The sequence below is a fragment of the Bubalus kerabau genome, chromosome 10 (genome assembly GCF_029407905.1).
Source record: "Bubalus kerabau isolate K-KA32 ecotype Philippines breed swamp buffalo chromosome 10, PCC_UOA_SB_1v2, whole genome shotgun sequence".
Classification (NCBI taxonomy): domain Eukaryota; kingdom Metazoa; phylum Chordata; class Mammalia; order Artiodactyla; family Bovidae; genus Bubalus; species Bubalus kerabau.
This window is the reverse complement of record NC_073633.1, coordinates 63457382-63482626: the sequence shown is the minus strand read 5'-3', so window position 1 is coordinate 63482626 and position 25245 is coordinate 63457382. Positions and strand designations below refer to the sequence as shown.

Below are 25245 nucleotides of genomic sequence, written 5' to 3'. Positions count from 1 at the left end.
CCCGGGGACATAAGTCGTAACTACGGCAGCCCTGACCTAGCTCAGGTCTCAACCCCTAGTCCAGTCCTGCTTTTCCAAAGTGTGGGTTTCCCTGGTGGCTCAGATGGTAAATAACCCACCTGTATAATGCGGGAGACCTGGGTCTTCGACCCCTGGGTTGGGAAGATCCCCTGGAGGAGGGCATGGCAACCGGCTCCAGTATTCTTGCTCAGAGAATCCCATGGACAGAGGAGCCTGGTGGGCTACAGTTCATGGGGTCGTGTCATAAGCCAAAGTTGCTCATGAAGCGTTGAGGTCAGTATCTCTAACATTTTTGCTGCCTCTCCCTCCCATAAACTTACATTGCCGATTGCTGAGCACACTAATCTCTATGCTGTGGATATCCAGAATTGTTGTTGTCTGACTGGAAATATCACATTTTGTTCTTTTCTTGAGGAAAAACTCGTTTGATAGGTTGCTGGATGAAAAAGAGGAGCAGAGTTAATCCTTAGAACTTGCCTAGGACATAGAAATTCCTTCACTAACTTTTCTTCCTCATGTATTCAGTACTTAAATTTTCCAAATTTAAAAGGTATATATATTAAAATATATGTTTCAATATATGTATTATATTTAAAAGGTATTATAATAATATATAATTTAATGTATTTGACTGATATGTAATTTAATACATTTAATCAAAATTGCATGAGTCAGGCACAGACATAGACTTGGCAGAACTATAGGGTCCAGAAACACAGCCTAGTACACCTGAGAATTTTGCAGCAAGGTAGCATTTTAACTCAGTAGGGGAACAAATGAAGTAAAAGATGGTGGGACTACTCACTGGCATTTAAAAAAAAAATTTATTGGAGTATAGTTGATTTACAACGTGACTCTCCAGCATTTTGGAACAAAATGACATTGGGGCTATATCTTAATTTTTCTGCTAAAATTCATTCCAGGTAAAATGAAGATTTAAATATTAAAATATATGAAATCATAAAACAAATGAAAGAAACCAGAAGTGGAGAGGTTTCCTCAGCATGACATAGAATCTAAGAGACACAAATTTGACCATATGAAAATGAAAAATGGTCTTGTATAGTAATCAAAAGGAAAGTCAAAAGACAAACTGAGCAAAATTTTTTCATCATTTTTGACAAAAAGCTAATTTCCTAATGTATAAATTTTAAAAACAGGAATCACAAGCTGGGAGAAAAATATACAAATGACAGGTTGGTAGTTTCCAGAGAAATACAAATGCATAAGAAAATTAATTGTTCTTAGTCATAATTTGAAAAGTGCAAGTTAAAGCAATTAAATATAAGTGAAATACATTTTTACCCCTTGGATTGAAAAAGATGAAAAAGATTCATAATATCCCATGTTGGCTAGAGTAGAGAAAACTAACTTTCTGACCCTATCAGCAGGAGTACAAATTGTCATAACCTTTGAGGGTAAGTCAATCATTTATCAACATTTGAAAAATGCTTCCTCTTGGAGCCAACTATCATGTACCCTACAGGCACAGTGGCAGAAATGCCCCAGGACATATTGGTACTTTGTGTACAAGGGAGGTTCACCACAGCCTTGTTTGGAACTGTAAGACTGGAAAGCAGTGTAAGTCAGTAGAATGTAGCTAAATCAAATATGATCACTTACTACAATGGAATGCTATGCAGTTGTTCACAAGGATGAGGGAAACATATATTTACCTACATGAAATGATGTTCCTGATGTTAAATGAAAAATAAAAAACCCTAGAATAATATGCTGAAAGTGAAAGTCGCTCAGTCGAGTCTGACTCTTTGTGGGTCCGCCTGCCAGGTTCCTCTGTCCGTGGAATTCTCTAGGCCAGAATACTGGAGAAGGTAGCCATTCAACCATTCCTTTCTCCAGGGGATCTTCCCAACCCAGGGACTGAACCCAGGTCTCCCACATTGAAGGCGGATTCTTTACTGTCTGAGCCACCAGGGAAACCCAGAATAATATTCTAGTGTAATCCATTTATATGAAGAAAACATAGACATTACATGTGATTACATGGACATGAATGCACAGAAAATGTTTCGAAGACTACATGCCAAACTGACTTTCTTCATGGGAATTGGGAGTCTGGAGGAAGGGAGCTTTTTATTTTATATACTTTTTTGTCTTTTCTTTGTAGTTTTTAAAAAAATTAATGATAGACTATGGAAAAAATGTACTATGTTCCTTAAATTTATCTGTGGATTCCTATATTTACATGCCCCCATTTTAAACCCTACTTTTAAAATTATTGTTCTGTTTCTCAAAAAACAAGCAAAAAAAGCAAAAATACTCATTCCACCACTTAAAAAAACAGAGAATTTTCTGTAGCCCAATAACCCATTTAGTGTTTGATAATACACCTGGCCATGGTTCAAACCACACTAATAAAACCTCTTGAGGATCTTCTACTGAGACTCTGTTCTGAGAGAATGGCCACCCATCTAGTTGATGATCTTCAGATATCTTTGGATATGGATCCCAGAATAGAAGATTTTGTAACTGGATTGATTGCTATAAGACTGTCACTATAAAAAAAAAAACAACCCTTTGTTTAAACAACAGATACTGGGGTAAAGTGGAAACACCACATGTTAATTTTGCTCTAATTTTATATCTGGAATTGTCATTTCTTTTGTAAATAATTTGCCTAGTCTTTTCAATTTAACATGCCAGCAGATTCAGCTGCCTGTTGGATTTTGCTTTTAAACAAGGAACAGGTGTATGAGAGAAAATATCTCAAGTGACTTTGTTTCAAATTGAGACTTTTGCCTTTTTGTCCAACAAATAGCTGTACATCTTTCCATGCATGGTTAATGTGAGTAACTATTTCCTCTTCTTTCTTGGCCATCTTCTGTTTGTGTCCACATCTGCAATCAGAGACAGCAGTTGGGAACAGCCGTGGAGATGGAAATTGCCCAGATGCTGGAGGAGAATTGCAGGATCCTCAAGTTTGGATATCAGTTTACCAAGCAAGGACCACGAACAAGAGTGGCAGCTGCCATCACAAAGAATAATGACCTGGGTAATGCAGGCATATGTGCTGTTAGTAGTTACAAGAGCAGGATGGCCATTCATTGCTCCACTTCAGATATAACATCTCACAGAGAGATAACCATTCCACTGGCCTTTGGTGTCAGCCCTTCATCAGAAGTATATTATTACATGGTCATAGGAATCCACATCATCTTTACAGTGTTTACGTTTTATCGTGGCATTCTTCCAAGAGAAAATTTTTTTCCCAAGCAGCCTTTGATTTTTACTTGGTTTCCTCTGTATATTTATTTCTCCTTTACTTACTTCTTATGTGTAATCATCCTCTGTTGTTAATCTACACCAGAAAGTGGACACAGTGACATGGAAATTCCCAGTTCATTTATGTTTGACTCCTGTGTTTTTGTACTTGTGTTTAAGTATGGTTATGTCTGATACCTTGGTGATTTACATGTGAAATGACCTAATAGAGCTATGTTTTTTAACGGTTAAACTCAGAAGTAGCTTTTTCAGTTAGTCCCTCTTTTATCTTTCCTGCTACCCACTCTTTTGTGACTTATGTTAGAATGAGATGGGGAATGTCCTGGTCAACCACAGTGAAAAAGAATGGCACCGATTGGGAAGGCTTGATCCAGGGACATCCTAGCCACCTGAAACAGTGTGGAAAAAGACCATCCAGGTACCATCAGTCCACTTGGCAAGTAGCCTGCCAATACAGGCTTCAGTCCTCAATAGAGGTACGGGGCAGAATGCCAGGCCTTAGAGAAACTGGACAAGGTGTCCCACCAAGTACATTGCTGACCTTGGGGAGGGTTCAGATGGTAGACAAAGTGGAAGCGAAGGGTTAGAACTGTAAGAAGGCAGGTGAATGTTAGTGTGCAGGTCCCGGCCCACACATGCTTACCCACAACCCTGAAGCCCAGCCAAGGTGCAGTGAATGGCACCCAGAGGGTGGCTGGGCATACGGCAGTGCTTACCTCCGAGGTGCAAAGGGTGAGGCACAGTGGGCAGCAAACGGGCATGATTAGAGCAACAGTCAGAAGATACCTGGGAAAACACATAGGCCCTCATCTGAACAAAGAAAAATAGGCAAACTGGAGGTTTAGAGTAAATGGAGAGGCAATCCTGAGCCCAAGAGCAGCAGTCATGGGAATAGCTTTTGTCAGATTTTCTGCATCTGAGGCAGGAGCAGTCTGGGTTATGTAAAGTGAGGAGATGAGATAGGGCACAGCCCAGGGCACTTTTTTTTTTTTTTTTTGCCAAATCCAGAAAGATTAGAGCAGTCCTCTTCCTCTCCACCAGAGGAGCCTGCATGTAGGGATGTGAAAGGGGGAAGAAGGTTGTAGAAGTTGGGAAAGGCAGTCAGGCTAGCTCCTTTGTTACTAAGTACCAGATTACAGGGGGCTTCCCAGGTGGCTCAGTGGGTCAAGAATCTGCCTATGACACAGGAGATGTGGGTTCGATCCCTAGGTTGAAAATATCTCCTGGAGGAAGGCATGGCAATCCAATCCAATATTCTTGCCTGGAGAATCCCATGGACAGAGGAGACTGGAGGAACCTGGCGGGCTACAGTCCACAGAGTCGCAAAGAGGCTGAAGTGATTTGAGCACTCACGCACTCACACTGGATTAAATGAACCTTAATCTCTGAGTTTGCTGACACCTGAATAACACCTTCCTTGTTGTTGTTGTTTTGCTCAGTTGTATCCGACTCTTTGCGACCCCATGGACTGTAGCCTGCCAGGCTCCTCTGTCAATTCTCCAGGCAAGAATATTGGAGTGGGTAGCCATTCCCTTCTTCAGCACACCTTCCTTGGAGGTTGCTATTTTGAAGTTTCCATTTAAAACAGGTTTAGAAACTTTAAACTTCTGTTTGCAGCTCCTCCTGGTCTTCAATTCAAAATCAGACTTGTAAATGTATCATCCTAGGGAATTAGTTTTAGCCAGTTGGTGACTGAGTTACATAGAAGCTGAGAAGATGTGCTGTGGATAAGTAAACATGAGAGGTTCACTGTCTCATGGGTTTGTTTCAGACTTCTACTCCGTTGAAATTGGAAAGCTCTAAGATTCAAGTTCCCAACTATCAGACATAGCTTTATTTAAATGTAAATTCCACAAAGCACTGGGCTATTCGATCATTTCCATGTGTTGCCATGGATAATTATTGAAATTTTTGATAACTGTTCTCAAGCGTGTGGGATTGCTATTCTGTGTGATTATTGTTGTTTGTCTGAAATTTAAGGAATATTCCCTCTCCTTCATTTTGTCTTTTCAAACCTTTTTCTCTTTCTCATCTAGTTCGTAAAAAGCGAGTTGAAGGAGACAGAAGGTAAACTTCCACAAAAAGAGGCGACGTTTCCCCACGGCAGCAATTTAAAAACAGAAGCTCTTCTCCTTCTTCACTGGGACCATTTTATCAAAGGTTGTTCATTTCCATTAACCAAGCAACTAATAATTTAACTGTTATTCTTTTTTAGTGCTACATATTTGTCTTGGATTTTTTAACATATGCAACTGCTTTATTTGTCCCTGGACACCTCTGGCGACTTGCACCAATGGATTTATGCAGATCTTAGTCGGTGACAGCAATCAAAAATGATTTAACCATTTTCATATTGGGTTATCTTGCTTTCTTATGTGAACTTTATTTTTTAACCATTGAAAGGAACTTAATATATAAATGTGTTTGTAACTGTGATTAAGATAGAGGCCTATCTCTGTTTACATGCATAGCTTTGAGTTAGGCTAAATACAACAGAAGTGTTCTCCTGACCACATAAGAAGTTAGTATTGCCAATCTTTCACTGAGTGAGAAAATGTGACCAGCTTGGCACAAATTCTCCCTTAGTTCCAGAAAAGTCACTAAATGCAAGTGCCCTGCTGGTTGAAGATCAGTGGTGTCATCCTCATAAAAAGAAGACAGCATTATGATACATAAACACAGCTTTAGCAAATAAGTATGAAATATTTATTCACCCACAAATATAGCTTTAAGCCAGACTCATGCATAGCAAAATGAATTAGCTACTTTTACTGATTATTCCACATACATTCGATCTTTAACATCACTCTATGGATAACATTTTATAAAACTGTTTTAAAGTTTTCCAGCCATGATGAGAAATTTTTAAATTATAAGAGGAAAGCTTTTCAAATAGTACATTCTAAATAAAACAGTAATAATTGCACTCCAAGGTTATCTGTTACACACGATTACATTATTTTGGCAGATTTTAGAAGCATTTATTGCTTTGTCTTTAGGGCAACAAGATCACAGGATGAGATATGAACGTTCAAGATAATTGTGTAGATTTTGTTCACATGGCATGATCCATCCAGACATTTGCAAATATCAGGAAAAAATGTGAATTATTATTTATCCAGAGTTTGTCATCTCAAGGACAAAGCCTGTGAAAGTACAACTGATGCTTGAATCTTTTCATCCAGCAACCAACACTGTCATGTTAAGCTAAGGACATTTGTGACTGCAGCCTCTGGCACCAGCTCTTTGATAACTGTCAGTGCCTAAGGCTAGAATTAATGGCCCTCTGACATTGCCTTAGGCTCCTCTCCCTCCTCTTCCCCCTCCTTTCCTTCCAGTTCATTCTCTTTCTTCTCTGTAATCCTGAGCCTTGTAAAGGTGGTGTCCTTCGTCTTGATGACACCTGGAGCTAAAGGAGTTGCTGACTCAGGCAGAGGAATTCACTAAGTAATTGAGTGTTCCTGAGTTGCTTGATAGCAATAAAACAAATAAATGGGAAAACAACTCATACATTATTCTAGTTTATAAAACACACAGAAACTGGAGAGAAAGTCCTTTCTTTAGCCACAAAAGGCTGTTGGGTTTTTCTGTAATATCTTTTCGACCAACTTTTTTGACCTTTAAATGAACTTTTTGACCAACCCAATAAAATTAGATATTTACTTGTAAGTGCCCACATCTCTAGCTCTAAAATCTTTTGGAAAAAGAAAAAAAAAAAAAAGAAGAAAACAAAATAAAATCCTTTAAGATGTAAGAATATTTTATTATACTTTTTGAGGGCATAATGGACAGAGCATATTGAATTTTGGAAATCACAAAGATTCTTTAGTTTTCTGCTAGATTTCCCTATCTATTAAAAAAAAAAGTAGTAACTACTATTTGATTTTTTTTCTTTCCCTTTTAGGTGTGGTTTGTTGGAGCCAACTCATATAGGTTTCACCATTATTAAATTATCAAGAATCTTGCAAACTGGTTGCTAAGCACAACCATTATTAAAAATTAAATGGCATGCACTTACAATTAAATAATTATATCAAAAAACAAAAGTAATACTCAAAAATACATTTTGCCATTTTTGTACTCTTGAGATTATTTGCACCTATTGTGTTTTTGGCACAAATTTTTTTTGGCAGAAATACTATATCGTGGTATGCTATTATACATCTCTCCCCAACTCGCTAGTTCTTCCCAACTAAGAAGTTCCATACTTCTTGTTGGTAGTTTGAAATTGATCATGGCATGGAAATTGATAAATGTTATAAATCAAGACTTTCCCCTATCTCACCTGTCCCCAGGTTGCTGGTTCATGCATCTACCATCAGCATAGCACTGGGTAAAATGTATACAGTTTTTCTTCTTCTTTTTTTGTTTTTTGTATACATGTTTTGGTTACCATGTTGCCAAAAGGAAGAACACTTCTGTTTCTTAGTTGTCTTTCTCCTTTCCCTTCAGATTTGTTGCAAATATATTCAAGTGCAGAGTCCCTGACATGCCCCACTAAGTAAGGCTTTTTCCTTTCTGCTCTCATTTACTCTCTTTCTTGTCTTCTCCCCTAAGAAATCTTGGATCCTACACAGAGTATTCCCTGCAGCCCCAAGATACTGTGGACCCGGGGCTAAAGGCAAACCCTGGCAGGAAGAAGGGAAAAGGTCAGGACTTGATAGTGCTGTGCTGCAGTTGTTGATAGTATTAAAGCAAAATAATGGGATATTGTCAAAATTTAGCATTGTTTTTAGCTTACAAAATAGTTAGGTCAAATGTATATAGAATCTATTAAATCAAATATTTATTACTAATCAACTTATCATTACCTGTGTTTTTGAAGTAGCTTTAAAGGTGGCATTTCCATGAGTATTCACTTAACTATTAGAAGATAAACTTAAATTTAGAGGGCCTATATATCATTTAATTAACCTAGGACTTCATTTCCCCATCTCCGCAGTGTATGTAAGTAGAAGTTCCTTCGTGATCCTGAGCATGGTTAATCCCTTACCATCCATCATGGTGGAGCATAATGTATATACCATATCTTTATGCATATGCATTTTGTCAAATATTATGTCAACATATTTGGCAGCATCTGGACAATTGATTGAAGGGAGGTCATCTTTCCCCAGACCACCTCCTTTCCCCTGTTAGACTTGTACAGGCCCACCCTAAGTGTAATATCATTCACCTGGACTTACAGGCTTCTGTCACCAACACCCATCCCAGCATATGTGGAAGATAACTTTTAGGAGATATTCTGGAAGTCTAGCGAGATCATGTCATTAGTCCAGCACATCTCCCCATCTGCCAGAAGTGTGTAATGAAAGCTGCTTTATCCTCATCAGCACGATTAAATTCCTGACTTTCATCTTAGTAGGGCATAATGTAAATAAATGTCATGTGAGTGTGTGTGTGTTGCCAAATATCTACCTGAGTATTTGGCTGCATCTGGACCACTGATTGAAGGGAGATACTCTCTCCCCAGCCCCATTTCCCTTATTCTTTTTAGAGCTGCTTTACGCCCAGGTTAAATATGAAATCACTCCCTAGAAATTGCAGCTTAGGTCACCAACCACCAAATTTCATAGCACTATGGAAGATAACTCTTAGGGAAGCCTGGAAATCATTTCATTGTTCCAGCACCAAATCTCTCCATATGCCTAAAGTGTATGAGTGAAAGTGCTTTCATCTCCATCAACATGCTTAGGTCCCTTCCTTCCATTTTTGTAGGATATATTGTATATAAATATTTTGTAAATTAAAGATTGCCAAATACTATAAAGGAGGTATTTGGCCAAAGCTGGACTCCTGAGTGAAGGGAGATGCTGTCTCCCAGTCCCTCTCCCCTCTCCTCTCTCAGAGTTGATGCGGGCCTAGGTTAGGTAGAGAATCGCTAACCTGGAGGGGCTCGTGCAACTCACCCATCTTAAAGCACGCACTTCATCTTACAATACAAGCCCATCTCCATTTAAAAACTCACAAAGCATCCCAATGCCTATACTCCTCAAAACAATTTCCGTAAGGGAAGCCTGGCACATCAAATCAAAAGAACGGCTGCTTCCCTTCCAGACAGAAATGTGGCCCCTGGCAGGGCACCAGCATTAAGGAAACCAGTGTGTTCTGAATAACTGCCATGAGAACATTTCAGTGAAACCTGAAACCGATTTAAGCATCAACATGCTTTAAGTGTAAGCCCTTTAAAAGTTTCAAGAGTTTGAGGATATTTTCCTTTTTTGTGGTCATGATGTACTTAGCCCTCTTCTAGGCACTGTGAAGGAGACAGGAAGTGTAAGATTATTATAATTTGACCTGTGCTTCTGGGTTTTGGGGTAGAGTGCTCTTTTGGAAAGTAGATACCATTTTTTAGCTCAAGTATTGATTGCATATGCAAAAACTAGCCGGGAGCTGTGAACACTGGGTTCTGTGCTGTGTTACCTATCCCCAGGAGAACTGTTTCTGGAATTGGGTTTGAAATCATGATTCTGTAGCTTCCTTCTTCTCTTCCACTAATGAAGCAATGATAGCTATATTCATTGTAATGAGCAGAGAACTAAGAAATATTTTAGCTTTGCCTTCCAGTAACAGTAACAGTTTCCCCTTATTACTCCTAATTTAAAACATCCCTGCCACTCACTGTGCCATCCTCAATACTCAAGGATGGAGACACATGCAAAGGAAAGGTGTGAGAATGCTTGGGAGCATCAGGCGTGCCCTCTGGACGAAAATCACATGATCAGGCCCCTGGTAACAAGCTGGAGAGAGAAAAGGACCCAGAACTTCAAGGATGTAGTCACTGTTCTTGCTCCCAACTCTAGGTCAGATCAAATTTTGTTTTGTGGTTCAGGAGTTTAGTAGTGTGGAGGGGCTAGGTGCTGTGGAGAAGGTAAATGGAAATTAATGTTTTTCCCTTGCCTAAGGGTAGAAGTAAGCTCTGCTCAGCTTACCTCTTTCTCCTCTGCCCGTAACAGCTATGATTAAACATTCAGAAGATGGATGGAGGAAGAGTGGCAAGGTTTGAATTTATAACCTGCCTGTTCTAGGAAGGTTGTACACATATCAGAGGTTATCCCAGTTCTGTGATGCATCGTTGATTTGGAGGAGGGTGAAGGAGACCAGACTTTTCTCTGACATTTTCCATGGTAGTCATTCTGAGCACATTGGCTCTGCTAGTTGGTATGGTGGAAGGGCACCATACTAACAGATTTGGAGACTGACTCCTAATCCCATCACCAACACTTAGCAGGTATATGATCATGGGCAATTCATTCAATTGCCTGACAATTATAGACTATCTAGGGGGAAGAGCACTGGATTTGGAGTCAAGACACTTGGACACTTGGCTCCATACTTTCTTAGCTGGGAGACTATGGGGCAAGTCACTCAGTCTCTCAAACCTAAGGTTCTTCAGTTATACTATAGTGGGAATAACCTTCACTAACTACCTCACAGAGTTGTGGTGAGAATATATCAGCTATTGGGATGAAAACACTATACTGGAAAGGGCTATACAAAAGTGGGAGATCATTTTTTATTATCTATTCACTACTGTTTTCCACTGCCTCTTGAATCTGTTTTCTTTTCTTCTAAGCAACAATCACATCTTTCACGTCTTTTTGAATACAGGGAATTGAAGCATGGGTATGATGTCGGGGACTGGAGTTATTTCAGTTTCAACATAGAAGTTGGAGAAGTGGTAGATAGGTGTTGTGGGTGTTAGACATACCAGTGAAGTGTGTGTGGGGGGGGCAGTATTTTCCTGGGCCATTTTGACAGCACCCTGGGATATGGTCAGGACCCTTGCAGAGAGCCTAAGGCTGGACACAGGGGGAAACAAACAGTAATTAAGAACTGAGGGGAGGGTCTGGAGCACCGCTGCTCTCCAGTGAGCTCTGTCACTCCTCAGGGGGTGGGTTCGGCTAAGGCTTGAGGTGGTGGTTGGAGGCCTAGGAAAGAAGACTGTCGTTAGGGCCCCAGCAGCTGTGTAACAGGCTTGAGCCCTATTAACAAAGGGGAGAAAGTATCACTTGTGAGGTCAGCTCTCCCAGGCATCAGCTGCTTTGTTATCACCAGCAACCTTAGCCCTAATCAGTATTATTTTCTGCTAAGATATTGAAACATAGCCTCAAGGGACTTTCATAAGCACTGGGAGGCAGGGACTGTCTCATGAATCTTTGCATCTTCAGTAGCATCTAGTAAGGTGCCTTGTACATAATAGGTGCTTAATAAATGTTGCTTGAATCGAAATGTCCTCCAGCCCCGCAAGAATCATGCTCCATTTGCCACCATGTGATACTTTTGGAAAATAAAACTGATTTCGATGTCAGCTCTGTGTGGCTTCCCTAGTGGCTCAGATGGTAAAGACCCTGCCTGCAAAGCAGGAGACCTGGGTTTGATCCCTGGGTCGGGAAGATCCCCTGAGAAGGGAATGGCTGCCCATTCCATTATTCTTGCCTGGAGAATTCCATGGACAGAGGAGCCTGGCGGGCTATAGTCCATGGGGTCACAAAGAGTGAGACAATTGAGCAACTAACACTCTCACTTTTTTCACTATGTCTGACTTTGGGCAGGTCTTTCATCTAATCTTCATTTATTTCCTTTATAAAATGAGTGAGTGGATTAGATGCTGTCTAAGGTCCCTTCCAGCTCCCAAATGGTACAATCCTGTGGTTCTAAATGTTTCCGTCACCTGTGAACGTGGGTGCTCTATGCCTCCCTTGTGGCTCCTTCTCTCCTCCGTAGGCTTTGTTCAGAGGAAGGGGTCTGAACATTCCACAGAGCTATTTCTTCCTCTTCAGTGGTTTTTACTGTCTTCAGAATAGTTCTAGAGGAGCAGCCTTTTCAAAAAGGACATTTTAAAATATATTTTCTCCTCAAAATTAGTAGCAAAAGAAAGGAAGCAAAAGAAGGAAAAGCAAAAGAAGGAAATGTAAAGAAACTGAGCACAGTAAACATGGCATGTTTTTCATAGATTTTTATTTAAAGACGGAGAGAGTCTGAGCACATATCGACTGGATAATAGAAGCCAATCGCACAGTACACTGTGCGACTGAGAGAAGCTTGTCCAGGACTAACACTTTCCCATGGATAATCTAAATGTGGATAGATAAGAATTGGCCATATGGTGAGATGGATAGAAGGTGTACTTTTAAAGGACATTTTATTTTAGTACCAAATTTTGCCAGTGACAATCTTTAGTTAAGAAAGAAAGTCTTCGGAACTAAAATTCTCATCTCTGCCACTTTGCTTTTTAAAAAAAAACCCATTATATTCATGGAATAATAGTTATATTTTAATTAAAACTTTATCTTAATTCTGTTTCATCTATTTAAAGAAAACAAGAGCATTTTTCATTGCATTAAAAAGTGTAAAATACTTGCATGCCACCAGTGCGTAATACTTTCCCAGTTCAGATGCTTGTAATATGTGACTTTATGTGTCCCTGTATTATTTTGAAGAGAACAAAGGAAATAATACTTTGTAAGCTGTTTGAACTTATAATGGCAATATTTATTTCGCTAAGTGGTTATTGGAAAATGCACATAGTTTCATTTTTCACTTTGAAACTTTCCAAAGGTAGATATTGATTATATTCATTAAGGAATTGAAGACTAATTTGCCTTTTAAATGTGAAATTGAACATTTTGTGGGAAATGTGTGAAAAAGCAAAATGTATGAAGCGTGAAGTTCTTTTCCCATGATAATTAATAAGGATCCCAGGTGGCATAAATAGATGCAGTGTTTGACTCTTTGGAATTTGCCAGCCTGATCTAATGCTAAGGTAAATGTATACTGTTTTAATTAATCAATATCTTTCTGCTTTTAAAGATAATAATGTATTCATTTGTGTCTGGAATGAAATTTCCAAGTGAAAATGTACAGAACACTAGGAATTAATAAAGTTTTCTTTTTAAAAATGAAAGCAAGGACTGATTTAATCTGGATAATTTTAAGACATCTGGTCTTTTTAAAATAAACGATTGGCACCGTGTTCTCATATTAGAAAAGTACATTTGCTAGAAAGGACCTTAGAGTGTTCCTATTATGAAGAAGATAAGAAGTAGACAGACAACCAGAAGTAGCCAGAGGAGAAACAAGACGTTATTATCAAAACGAAAATACAGACACACACACAACATTCAGCTAAACAGTTCACATTTGTTACAATAAATGGGAACAAGAACAAAGGTAACTCAAAGAGGTTTTAAGTGTTTTACCTTGAATTTTTTATATTAATTTTGGAATTGCTTTCTTTGTAAAGTAGGCTGGAATTCAAAACAGGGAACACTAAAAATAATAGTTACATTGTAAAGGCTTGTCCTGGAAAAACAGGAAAACCTATTCTTTCTGCTGCCCTGTTGAACTGTGCTCAAACTCTTTGTCACTTGGACTGATGACAAAGTCCAAGAAGAAGCATAGAAGGCCTGTGTCGAGTTTCTGGATTTGCTGTCTCACACCTTTTCATGGTCAAGGAAGTATGGTAATTATCTGAAGAATTCTCTTTCAGTCTATGGGGCTGTAATGAATAGGCATTACAGGTGTGCACTTTGGGATCAGAATCTGACTTCTGTTAGTTTTGTGAGTTTCTGCAAATTACCCAGCCTCAGTTTCTTCACTTCTAAAATAAGAATCACAACCCAGCTTCCCATTAGGGCTATCATGAGGATGCACATGTAAACATTTAGAGCAGTCCCTGGCATACAGAAGGCACTTAGATATTAGAAAAATTCTAACCTAAATAAATATCCATGGATATTAACAACAACAAAGTTCTCCATTTTATGCTGACAGTGTTAGGAATTTAAGAAGGACTGAATCTTATTAGTTTTTGTGTTTTCATTGTCCATCCCCTTTCTGTCAGATAGGCCCTCCCCCATCACTCCATGAATCAAATATGAATAAGATAGAGCTGACTCAGGAGTTACTCCTGACCACCCCCTCACTTAGCTTTTCGTGAATCCCCTGGCGTTTCACCCTGCTTGCATTTGCCCTGCTTTCTAGGTGCCCTCCTTTGGATTTGGCAGTCTGGCCTCAGGAGTGACTCCTTGATTTTGGGTCAGTTGTACGTTATGCTTGATTTTGTTATGGACACCATCTCTTGGTTTGATCATACAGCTTTTCTCTGGGGTTGTGGGAAGTGGTGCCCCACACCCTCTCTGCCCTGCTTCCAACTAACTTCTCAGTCCTCCCACTCAGGGAACACATCAGATGCCCACAGCGTCCTGCAAGGGTTCCGCATATCACAGGGCCTTCATAGGAACTAGCTGTATGTGTGCTTCAGTGAGGCGGGCTACACTTTGGACTCAACCAACCTAAGAAATGCGATGCTGTAGGAGAATCAATGCATTTCTTAAAAGGTTTGGCGGTGGAGGTGGAAGCTGGGCAGAGATGCGAGCGTTCTCCAGACTGTAGACCACTGAACTTATTGGTCCTGAGCAACATTTTAGAAAAGTGTGTTATCCACTTTAGTGGTTTGTAAGCCCTTAGAAGTGAAGCAGTGATCTCTAAGAGGCAGCATGCTGCTGCTGCTAAGTTGATTCAGTTGTGTCTGACTCTGTGCGACCCCATAGACGGCAGCCCACCAGGCTCCCCTGTCCCTGGGATTCTCCAGGCAAGAACACTGGAGCGGGTTGTCATTTCCTTCTCCAATGCATGAAAGTGAAAAGTGAAAGTGAAGTCGCTCAGTCATGTCCAACTCTTTGCGACCCCGTGGACTGCAGCCCACCAGGCTCCTCCGCCCATGGGATTTTCCAGGCAAGAGTACTGGAGTGGGTTGCCATTGCCTTCTCCAAAGAGGCAGCATAGGTTCACATAAAATAAATGGTAGGAAATCATAAGAGTACCGTCCAAAGAACATACAGTGTTTAGATCTCATTGAGACATTTGAGAAAGTCTCACGTATCCTTGAAAAACATGGGCTGCACAACAATTCATCAAAGTAATTAAATGGCTGGTTTAAACAGTCTTTTTAATTCATGATCATAAGTAAAGGCTGATGAATGGACGAATTTCAACCAGAAGGGCTTAGCCACTACACAGCTATTTCCTTGGTGAGTTTTAGTTAGCAGTTCTTCAGTAATCTGGATGTGATACTCATAGACTATAGATTGAATCTTTAGCTCATAGGCTCCAGGATAGACAAGGAATACTTTGACAGGTTCAAAACTATCTGGACAGGCCAAAGTCTATGCCTGTATCTAAACAGATAAAGTTGTATAGAAACAACAGTACAGTTTTCTACTCTTAATCCAAAAACCAACTACAAAAGATAGAATGGAAAAAATGTGACTTAATTACCATCTGTGTGGATAAAGACTTTCAGTTCAGTTCAGTTGCTCAGTCATGTCCGACTCTTTGCAACCATGAATTGTAGCACACCAGGCCTCCCTGTCCATCACCATCTCCCGGAGTTCACTCAAACTCATGTCCATCGAGTCAGTGATGCCATCCAGCCATCTCATCCTGTCGTCCCATTCTCCTCCTGCCCCCAATCCCTCCCAGCATCAGAGTCTTTTCCAATGAGTCAACTCTTCGCAGGAGGTGGCCAAAGTATTGGAGTTTCAGCTTTAGCATCATTACTTCCAACGAACACCCAGGGTTGATCTCCTTTAGAATGGACCGGATGGATCTCCTTGCAGTCCAAGGGACTCTCAAGAGTCTTCTCCAACACCACATTTCAAAAGCATCAATTCTTTGGCACTCAGCTTTCTTGACAGTCCAACTCTCACATCCATACATGACCACTGGAAAAACCATAGCCTTGACTAGATGGACCTTTGTTGGCAAAGTAATGCCTCTGCTTTTCAATATGCTATCTAGGTTTAGCATCCTAACTAACAAATCTTAACTGACAAAGTTAAGTTAAATGACAAAGTTCAAGGATAACGGAAATAATAGTGAAGTGAAAGTGAAGGTGAAGTCGCTCAGTCGTGTCAGACTCTTTGCGACCCGGGTTTAATCCCAGGGTTGGGAAGATCTCCTGGAGAAGGAAATAGCAACGCACTCCAGTATTCCTGCCTGGAGAATCCCATGGATGGAGGAGCCTGATAGGCTATAGTCCATGGGGTCACAAAGAGTCAGACTCTTTGTAATACAGACTACATTAGCTAGATACCTTAGGAATAACAAGTATATCTTTTTTATTCAATAAATGTTTTTAAAACTTTAAGTAATGATACATGGAAGGATAAGAAGAGATTATATCATAACTCTATTCTTTGTGGAAATCTTTGGTGTACCTAGAACATATAATTTAAAACAAGAATTTAATTCTTAGTTACATTTAGGACATGGCTCTGTTCATCTACTCACCTCAGCTGAAATATGACTCTCTCCAGTGACTGTACGAGTCTTCCAGCTCACAGAGCTTGGAAATTATTATTCCTGTGCTATGTTAAGCTTTACTATTTAAGCACTAATACTTTAAATAATATTAAAACAGTAAGTTAAATTTTGGCATCAGTTTTTAGGTTTATTTGTGTATCCTAGAAATTTATTTTTTGATAGTGACATTTATGAGCAACTTTGGCTTTGGCTGAAAATTTGAATTAGCCCTTTGTCATCTGGCTGGAAGGTGGGTATATTTAGTGCACCTCCAGTGGAGGCACAATAGGATATGAAAATGTGAGGAATGGCAAAATTAATTCCAGCTGATGGCATTAGGGGAAGTTTGAGTGAGAAACAGGCATTTGAGATGCACAATGAAACATGAGAAAGCTTCTAACAAGCAGACATGGGGGTGCTTAGGAAGGATACTTCAAGCTAAAGGCTTAAATCCTTCCTTTAAAATCATACACACCAGCTATGGTGTCTGTCTTCTCTAATTCCTACCTCCCACTGCTTTAACCAACTCCAGGCTCCCAGGAATGAAATCTTTACCTTTTTTGTTACAACTTGATGTCTTCAGCTTACGTTTTCTCTGCTGGGCTATAAAATACATTAAAAAAAATAAGTATATCAAGGAAACTATTTCCTAAAGGAAACTTTTGATAACAAGAAAATTGCTGCTGGCCTTAATTTGCAAATGATGATTCAGTGCAACAGGCTTTATGAGTTACTCTGGCTGGAAATTTAAAGATAACACTAATTAGGCTTGTAAAACATTGAGTAAAGTTACTGTGTCACTTTATCAATCACTTTCACTCTTACTAAACCCTGAAAACAGGAAGTGTACTCTGTTCCTTACTCAAATATTTACCTAACAGCCTCAGATTCATTCTCTTCTGTACATTAAACTTAATGAAAGTTACTTCAATTACTTGAAGTGGGGCTAAATGCATGGGGGAGGGGCGCCATACCACTTCTATTTCTGAGGCTTGCCTTTCATGGAATAGGCACTGCAGCAGTCAGCTTTGCTAGGTCAGTCTATAGTAACAAACAAACCTAACTCTCAGTTTACTTCCTGCTCGCGTTACATGTCAACACCTGCTTTTAGCCAAAGCTCTGATTCCATGTGACCTGTTCTAAAACCCAGGCAGGACAAGACTCAATCTGATACATGCCATCCTCCTGGGAGAAGGAAAGAGTAAGCACAAGGGTGGAAATAGCACTCTTATAGCCTCCACCCAAAGATGCCTTAGCGTCACTTCCACTCATTTTACTGGTCAAAGCAAATTCATGTTTATAAGTTTTGCGATGATGATATGAAAACATTTGTGTGAAGAAAGAAGGAAAAGAAACCTGAAAATATATGTAGGGAGGTACTCCAAATCATATAACAGTGGGTAAAGCAGTCTTTACAGGACAGCAAATAATTGGGAACAATATTGAAATCCTCCATTTAGTTAGATTATTTAGTCAGATTAACCTTTTAGTTAGAGTCGCAAAGAGTCGGACATGACTGAGTGACCGAACTGAACTGAACTGAACTGAACCTTTTAGTTAGATTACCCTTTCCACTTAATTATGTAAATATAATTTTCAGGTTTTACCTTTTTTTTTCCCTCTTCCACAATTGTGCTTTTCGAACTGTGAGCTAATAATGGCAACTCATAAAGCATAGTCCTTTAAAAAGAGAGCTCTGTCTCCATTTCAGGATGAGTTTCACTGGCTCTTGCCTGTGGAGCCAAATCCTCTCCCAGCTGGTGTTTATGGCTGCATCAGAACCTTGACTGGTATTTACCATGAACCCTGTGGTTCTGTGTCCCACTCTTGTGCAGGAGGGGGAGGGAAGGTTATTTATTTCACGTATTTATTGAATACCTACTATATGTCAGGCATTGTTGCAGATGCTAGGGAGAGAGGGGTAAATGATGTGAATTCCTGGAGCTTACATTAGTATATCAAGCAAGATGTTAGGTAGCAACAGGGTGCTAAGAAGACAAAGTAAAGGGGAGAAAGGGTAAGATGATCAGAGAAGACATTTCAGAGGTGACATTTGAACAGAACCTTCATGAAAATGAGGGCATGAGCCAGGAGTATTTGGGAGGAATGCATTCTCCAGTATACTAGAAAGAACTTGAAGTGACTGGAGCAGAGAGAAAGAGTGTGTGTGTGGTAGGAAATAAAATAATCACATAAGGACTGGTGGGGGTGGTAACTTTGGATTGTATTGGAAATATTTGGGGAAGCCCTAAGTGGTTTGGAGAAGGGGGTGACATGATCTGATTTGTTTTAAAAAGACCCATTCTGGCACTTGTATAGAGAAATAGATTATAGTTAGAGAGAGAAAGCAGTGAGGAAGATTCTGGGTTTTGTTTTGCTTTTACAGTTTTATCCAATACTCAAATGTTATTCGTAATGCCTCTGGCCCCATTTGTGATATTTAATGTATGTGGGTTTAGGAGATTCATATTTGTCAACCTTGTCATTATAATATGATAACATTTGTCTGAAGAAAGGAAAAGAACCCATCACCAAATCACTTTATTTTCAAAAGATGAAGGCATTTGTTAGGGACAAGTTAAAGAGCTAAAAAAGAAAATATATTTAGTGTATGCCTAATACCCCATATTGGAAGGTCAGGGAGGAAATGTGTCATCTTTAAATCAGTCAGATACTGAATTAAAAGCCCTCTCTGCCTAAAGAGTAAAGCAGAAGAAACTGTATTACTGCAAAGTCCTTAAAATAAACCATATGTGGATAACCCTGCTCCCTTGCTTTTTCAGACACTCTGGTTTGTCAGTTTTTCCCAAGGTGTAGCATGAACTCACAAGAGACTTTCTAGTTAGCCACAGTACCTATATATTAACTTCTAATGAAATACAGAACTATCAAATGAATCCAGATATTCAGCTCTTCCAGTAAGAGCATCTTCCTGGACTGTATTAGAAAATTTTTTAATGTACCTTAGATGTGGTCACAGCAAGGAGATCCAACCAGTCCACCCTAAAGGAAATCAGTCCTGAATGTTCATTGGAAGGACTGATGTTGAAGCTGAAACTCCAATACTTTGGCCACCTGATTAGAAGAGCTGACTCATTTGAAAAGACCCTGATGCTGGAAAAGATTGAAGGCATGAGGAGAGGGAACGACAGAGGATAAGATGGTTGCATGGCATCACTGACTCAATGGACATGAGTTTGAGTAAACTCCAGGAGTTGGTGATGGACAGGGTGGCCTGGCGTGCTGCAGTCCATGGGGTCGCAAAGAGTCGGACACGACTGAGCGACTGAACTGAACTGAACTAAGATGTAGTCAGAGATTATCTTAAAGAATTTGATGAGATTTAGGAGACAGTCAATGGCAACCCACTCCAGTGTTCTTGCCTGGAGAATCCCAGGGACGGGGGAGCCTGGTGGGCTGCCGTCTCTGGGGTCGCACAGAGTTGGACACGACTGAAGCGACTTAGCAGCAGCACCAGGAGACAGTCTGATCAACGGTGGAAAGCATGCTAGAATTTGAGTCAGGCTACCTGTACTTCATTTCTGGATCTCACACAATTACTGACTGTGTGACCTTGCACAGATTATTTAAATTTTCTGAGTCTTAGTTTTCTCATATGTAGAAACAGAGGATACTAACATAGCCTTTGTAGGTTATTTAGAGGATTGGATGATACATTAGTAAGGGAGTGTTGGCACAATTCTTGGTGTGGGTTAAGTATTCAATAAATATTAGTTGAACCTGAATTCTGAATTCTGTAGGACATTGCTCTCAGTTATTATCTCCAAGAATATTTGAGAAACTGATTCCCACTAATATGCTATAGAAAATAAGATGCAGTGGCACACGATTTCATATTAATAGCCTTCTAAGAGTATTTGCATTTTGGAACTTTTTATTTTTTTTCTTCTTCTGAAAACCCCCAAATCATTAGTGATGTTTATTGTTAAATTAGCAGATGCTAACTGCATGAAATTCCAGGGTGTTTACCCAGGTGCTTCCGGAAGTAAATGCCAGGAGGTGCTTAACCATCATCATGAGAAACGCTGGGCTGGAGGAAGCACAAGCTGGAATCAAGATTGCCAGGAGAAATATCAATAACCTCAGATATGCAGATAACACTACCCTTATGGCAGAAAGTGAAGAAGAACTAAAGAGCCTCTTGATGAAAGTGAAAGAGGAGAGTGAAAAAGTGGCTTAAAGCTCAACATTCAGAAAACTAAGATCATGGCATCTGGTCCCATCACTTCATGGCAAATAGATGGGGAAACAGTGGAAACTTCATGGCTGACTTTATTTTGGGGGGCTCCAAAGTCACTGCAGATGGTGATTGCAGCCATGAAATTAAAAGACACTTACTCCTTGGAAAGAAAGTTATGACCAACCTAGACAGCATATTAAATAGCAGAGATATTACTTTGCCAACAAAGGTCCGCCTAGTCAAGGCTATGGTTTTTCCAGTGGTCAGGTATGGATGTGAGAGCTGGACTGTGAAGAAAGCTGAGTGCCGAAGAATTGATGCTTTTGAACTGTGGTGTTGGAGAAGACTCTTGAGAGTGCCTTGGACTGCAAGGAGATCAAACCAGTCCATCCTAAAGGAGATCAGTCCTGGGTGTTCATTGAAAGGACTGATGTTGAAGCTGCAACTCCAATACTTTGGCCACCTGATGTGAAGAGCTGACTCATTTGAAAAGACCCTGATTCTGGGAAAGATTGAGGGCAGGAGGAGAAGGGGACCACAGAGGATGAGATGGTTGGATGGTATCACAGACTTGATGGACATGGGTTTGGGTGGACTCCGGGAGTTGGTGATGGACAGGGAGGCCTGGTGTGCTGTGGTTCATGGCTGTGGTTCGTGGTGTCGCAAAGAGTCGGACACGACTGAGCAACCGAACTGAACTGATACTGGGTGTAGTTGGAATGTATCTCAAGCAGGCACTTCAGTTCTCTATCTGGATGCATTTGTTTTGTTTTGTTTTGTTTTTAAGAAGGCGTATCAAAGTGGAGCTTGCTCCGAGGAATAGTTTATTCCTGAAGGGCAGACCAGGAAAATTACCGGCGAGTGATTAATGAATGCAAGGTCATGGCTATTTCCTGTCCTCAGAACACAGGACAAAAGGCAGCCATTTCACTGGCCACCGTGGAGCTGTCTTCTAAAGTATTCCTGCTCTTTTCCTCTTCGCCTCCAGAGTGTCCACCTGCCCCAGCTCCCGGCTAAGCAGCTCTTCTATTTTTTCTCCCACTTCCATCACTTCAGTTCCACTGCCTGGTGTACAGCTTGTAGCTAAAATGCGAGGTTGGGATGGGGCTGAAACTGATCTCTGCAACATCATCCCTGGTTTCATACCTAAGGAACTCACTAGGGTCACAATGCCCTTGAGGTGACATCTCCTTATTTATGTCTCTCTCGTGTCTTGGCCTTTGTTTCCTTTTCTATCAGTTTTTCAAGAAAAATTTAGAGGACTCAAAGTCATGTCCTCACATTAGCAACCAAGCATACAAGTCCTGCCGTGAGTCCCTCTTGACTAAAAGTCAAAGTAAAAAAGAAAATCTATACTAATGAGCCGTTAGCTTCTGTTTATAGCTCCCAAAGGGTCCAAGGTAGAGGACGTTTCCTCGGGCTGGTGTTAAGTCTTGGTATTCGCAGCCTCTTTCAACGTCCACCAAATAGAAAATACCAGGGCTTCGCCGAGTCGCGCCCTCCTCGCTTGGACTACAACTCCCAGGATGCCCCCTTGACCTGGGAGTGCGCACGCGCGTCTGGGGGGCGGAGTGGGAACCAGCGCCGTCGAGTTGGGGGAACGCCGGCGGGTGGATCCGACCACTCCCTGGGAGGCGGACGCAGGCGGACGGGCGGGTACTGGGAACCGAGCGGCAGGCAGTCCCCGCAGGTTTGTGAAGGAGGTCGGTGGCCGCAGCGGACGCCCGTCAGGTAAGCCCAGCCTGGTGCTTTCCAGGAAGGCCGTCTGCGGGCGCGGGCAGGGAGTCGCACCGGCCATGGTGGCTGAGGCGGGAGAGGTTGCTGCTTTCCAGCCGCCCGGCTTGCGATCTCCTTCCCTACCGATCCCACTCGGGGAGTGAGGGGACGCTAGGGGTTGCTTCAGAGCTGACGGGCCGGGGTAGCAGCCGTGGGACGTGCTGGGGCGTCGCCCGCGGTGGAGGCGCGCGAACCCCGAGTTGCTGATGAATCACTCGGGGGCCCGGCCTCGTGGGGTTCGGGACCGGCCCCTTCCCCGCCGGGCTGGAGCTCGCGCGGGCCGCTGTCGTGAGAGCTCGAGGTGCCTGCCCCTTCCCCCTCGCCCGGGTGTAGCTCGGGGGACTAGCGTCTAAAGGTTTTTTTTTTTACCAAGACTCCTTCAAAGATTTCTGGTTGGTGAAAGTTGGAAAGAAAAAAAAAGCAGGGCACACCCTTTCCTTTTTGATTGAAATCTGGCTTGTCTTGCGTTCCCCCTTTTGATCTATTTGCTGTTAGAATAAGTTCCTGGCTCCCATGCAGGACAGCTGGATCCGGCTGTGAGGTTTGTATGTTGGTTTGTTTTGAGGACGTGACTGGGTCGTTGTATTTTTGCTTACAGAAATTGGGGTGTTACCTCTGCAAGCCTGCATTCTGATTACAAACAAGTGAGAACAGACATAGGGGTTTTTTTTTTGTTTGTTTGGTTTGGTTTGGGGGGTTTTTTATGTTTAGTTAAGAATCGCATTTCCAACTTGCCCTTGGCTTCTCTTAAAACCAAAAGTCATCTGGTAATGAACATTGCAGTAAAACGTAATCCCAGGAGGTCGTACTTGAACAGGAAATAAGCCTGTGGAGATTTAAACTAGTTATGTGCGGTCTCCCTTGGTTTGTAACATTTTCATGTACCTCGTGTTTCTTTTTTCTGAGAATTCCTTCAGATTAATTTTTCAGATTAAATTGATTAATTAATTGGCCTGTCCAAAAATATATTAGGCTTAGAAAAATAATTTTCTTCAGCCTCATTTACCTTTGCTAGTCTCTCCTTCCTAGTCCTAGGCACCTTTTAAAAGTTTTATTTATTTGATTGTTCTGGATCTTCATTGCCTCAGGCAGGCTTTCTCTAGCTGTGGCAAACGGGGGCTGGGGGGCTGTTGTTCTTCCTTGGGTACGAGGACTTCTCATTTCGGTGACACAGGTTAAAAGGCCAAGCGACTTTGCAGCACACCCGCTCAGTATTTGTGGCTCTCAGGCTTAGTTACACACCGCCTGTGGAATCTTACCCACCTGTTTCCCCTGCCTTGGGAGACGGACTCACATCCACTGTATCACCAGGGAAGTCCTTTGGCACCTTTTTTTTTTTTAACCCTCTCACTTCTTTAGGAGCCAAAGTTATTTTATTAGAATACTTAGAATCACTTAACACATTTCTAGGAAAGTAAGAAAAAGGGAAAATGTCAGATGCAGTATATTTTGGCTTGTTTAGCTTGCTTTCTTTCAAAACTCTCAGGATTTCTAGTTTGCTCATCTTTAAAATGAGGTTGTTCGGCCAGATGACCCCAAGATTATCAGCCCTAAATACCTGACTTTAAAAATTCATTTTATTCATTCAGGAAACATTGAGCACACCTGTCATTCCAAGCCCTTGTACTAGGTATAAAGGAACAAAAATAGTTCTTTAGGATGTCACTGACCTAATGCTCAATTTGTGTGTGTGTTGTTATGACTAATTCCAAAGTTTTGTGGTGTATCTTCCAGGTCAAATTACTCTGCAATGAGTAACTTCACCTAAAGTTAAATACTTACAGGTCAAATCCAGTTACAGTGCTCAGATTCCTCTAATCAGATTTTTCAACTTTCAGCTGCTGGTTTATTTAAATGAAACATAGATTCATCACAACAGAAAGGACTTGAATGGGGTAGAGTGACGCTTCTCACCATAAATTACCCAGTGTCTGGTAGGTTTGAAGTGGGGCCTTTGTATCTTCTGGTCAGATAGGGAATACTGTAGTTGCATGGGGAGATGACACTTGGAATATGAAGGGCTGGGAGATGTTTTAGGGTGTTTATAATGACAGTTTAAAGACCAGTGCTGATAGCTGTGATATGAGATGCATAGCAATGGCTTTTTCCAACCCTCTTTCATTATTAAAAATAATAATAATCCTTCTCTCTAACAAACATAATTTCCTCCCCAAGGTTTCGCCCTTTCTTTTTTTCTCTTTTGCTCCTTCCCTTCTCCTTTCTCTTTGTTGTATTCTCTGATCTTTTTTTCTCATCTCTCGTCCTCTTTCACCCTCACATGTTTTCACTCACATTAGTTAGGTAATTCACTGATTCAACATGTGTTTTGCCCCCACCTGTACAAGACCCTGCCTTAGGCTTCTGGTGACTACAGACATAGAAGATATATATATTTTTTTGTCTGAGAGTCTGCTGTCTCCGGGATTAGGCATGTGTACTTGTTTATAGTTCAGAGCACTGTAAGCTTGTCTGTAGGGAATAAAAACATGCTGTAGGAGTTCAGAGGGAGAGCTTCAACAGTCATGGGAGTAGGTAACAAATGAAGTCATCTTTTTCCCACTAAGTGATCATCTGCATTCCCCTAGGCTATATACTCTCTATACTGTTTGAATGTATTTATGATATATCTACATAGAATAGAGTGCAACTTCATAAGTTTATTTATTTGGAACCTGGAGTGAGGTGGCTTTATGAAA

At 40.9% G+C, this 25245-nt stretch overlaps 2 protein-coding genes across 4 annotated transcripts in view; both read left to right on the top strand.

Annotated features, from left to right (window-relative positions):
- The window catches only part of TMOD2 (tropomodulin 2), a 56259-nt gene extending 43088 nt beyond the window's left edge, over window positions 1–13171 (top strand). Inside the window, exons 9-11 of the mRNA XM_055537968.1 lie at window positions 2890–3034; window positions 5301–5331; window positions 5480–13171. Coding sequence (XP_055393943.1) covers window positions 2890–3034; window positions 5301–5331; window positions 5480–5507 — 204 coding nt within the window. The 3' untranslated portion in view covers window positions 5508–13171. The remainder of the gene's footprint in view (window positions 1–2889; window positions 3035–5300; window positions 5332–5479) is intronic.
- A 9139-nt stretch (window positions 13172–22310) lies between these two features.
- The window catches only part of TMOD3 (tropomodulin 3), an 87518-nt gene continuing 84583 nt past the window's right edge, over window positions 22311–25245 (top strand). Inside the window, exons 1-2 of one of the 3 annotated variants that reach the window (XM_055537970.1) lie at window positions 22312–22504; window positions 24388–24483. The gene's annotated coding sequence lies outside the window, so the exon portion shown is untranslated. Of the gene's footprint in view, window positions 22505–24387; window positions 24484–25245 lie in introns of all 3 variants that reach the window. The other 2 variants (XM_055537971.1, XM_055537969.1) reach the window with 2 other exon arrangements.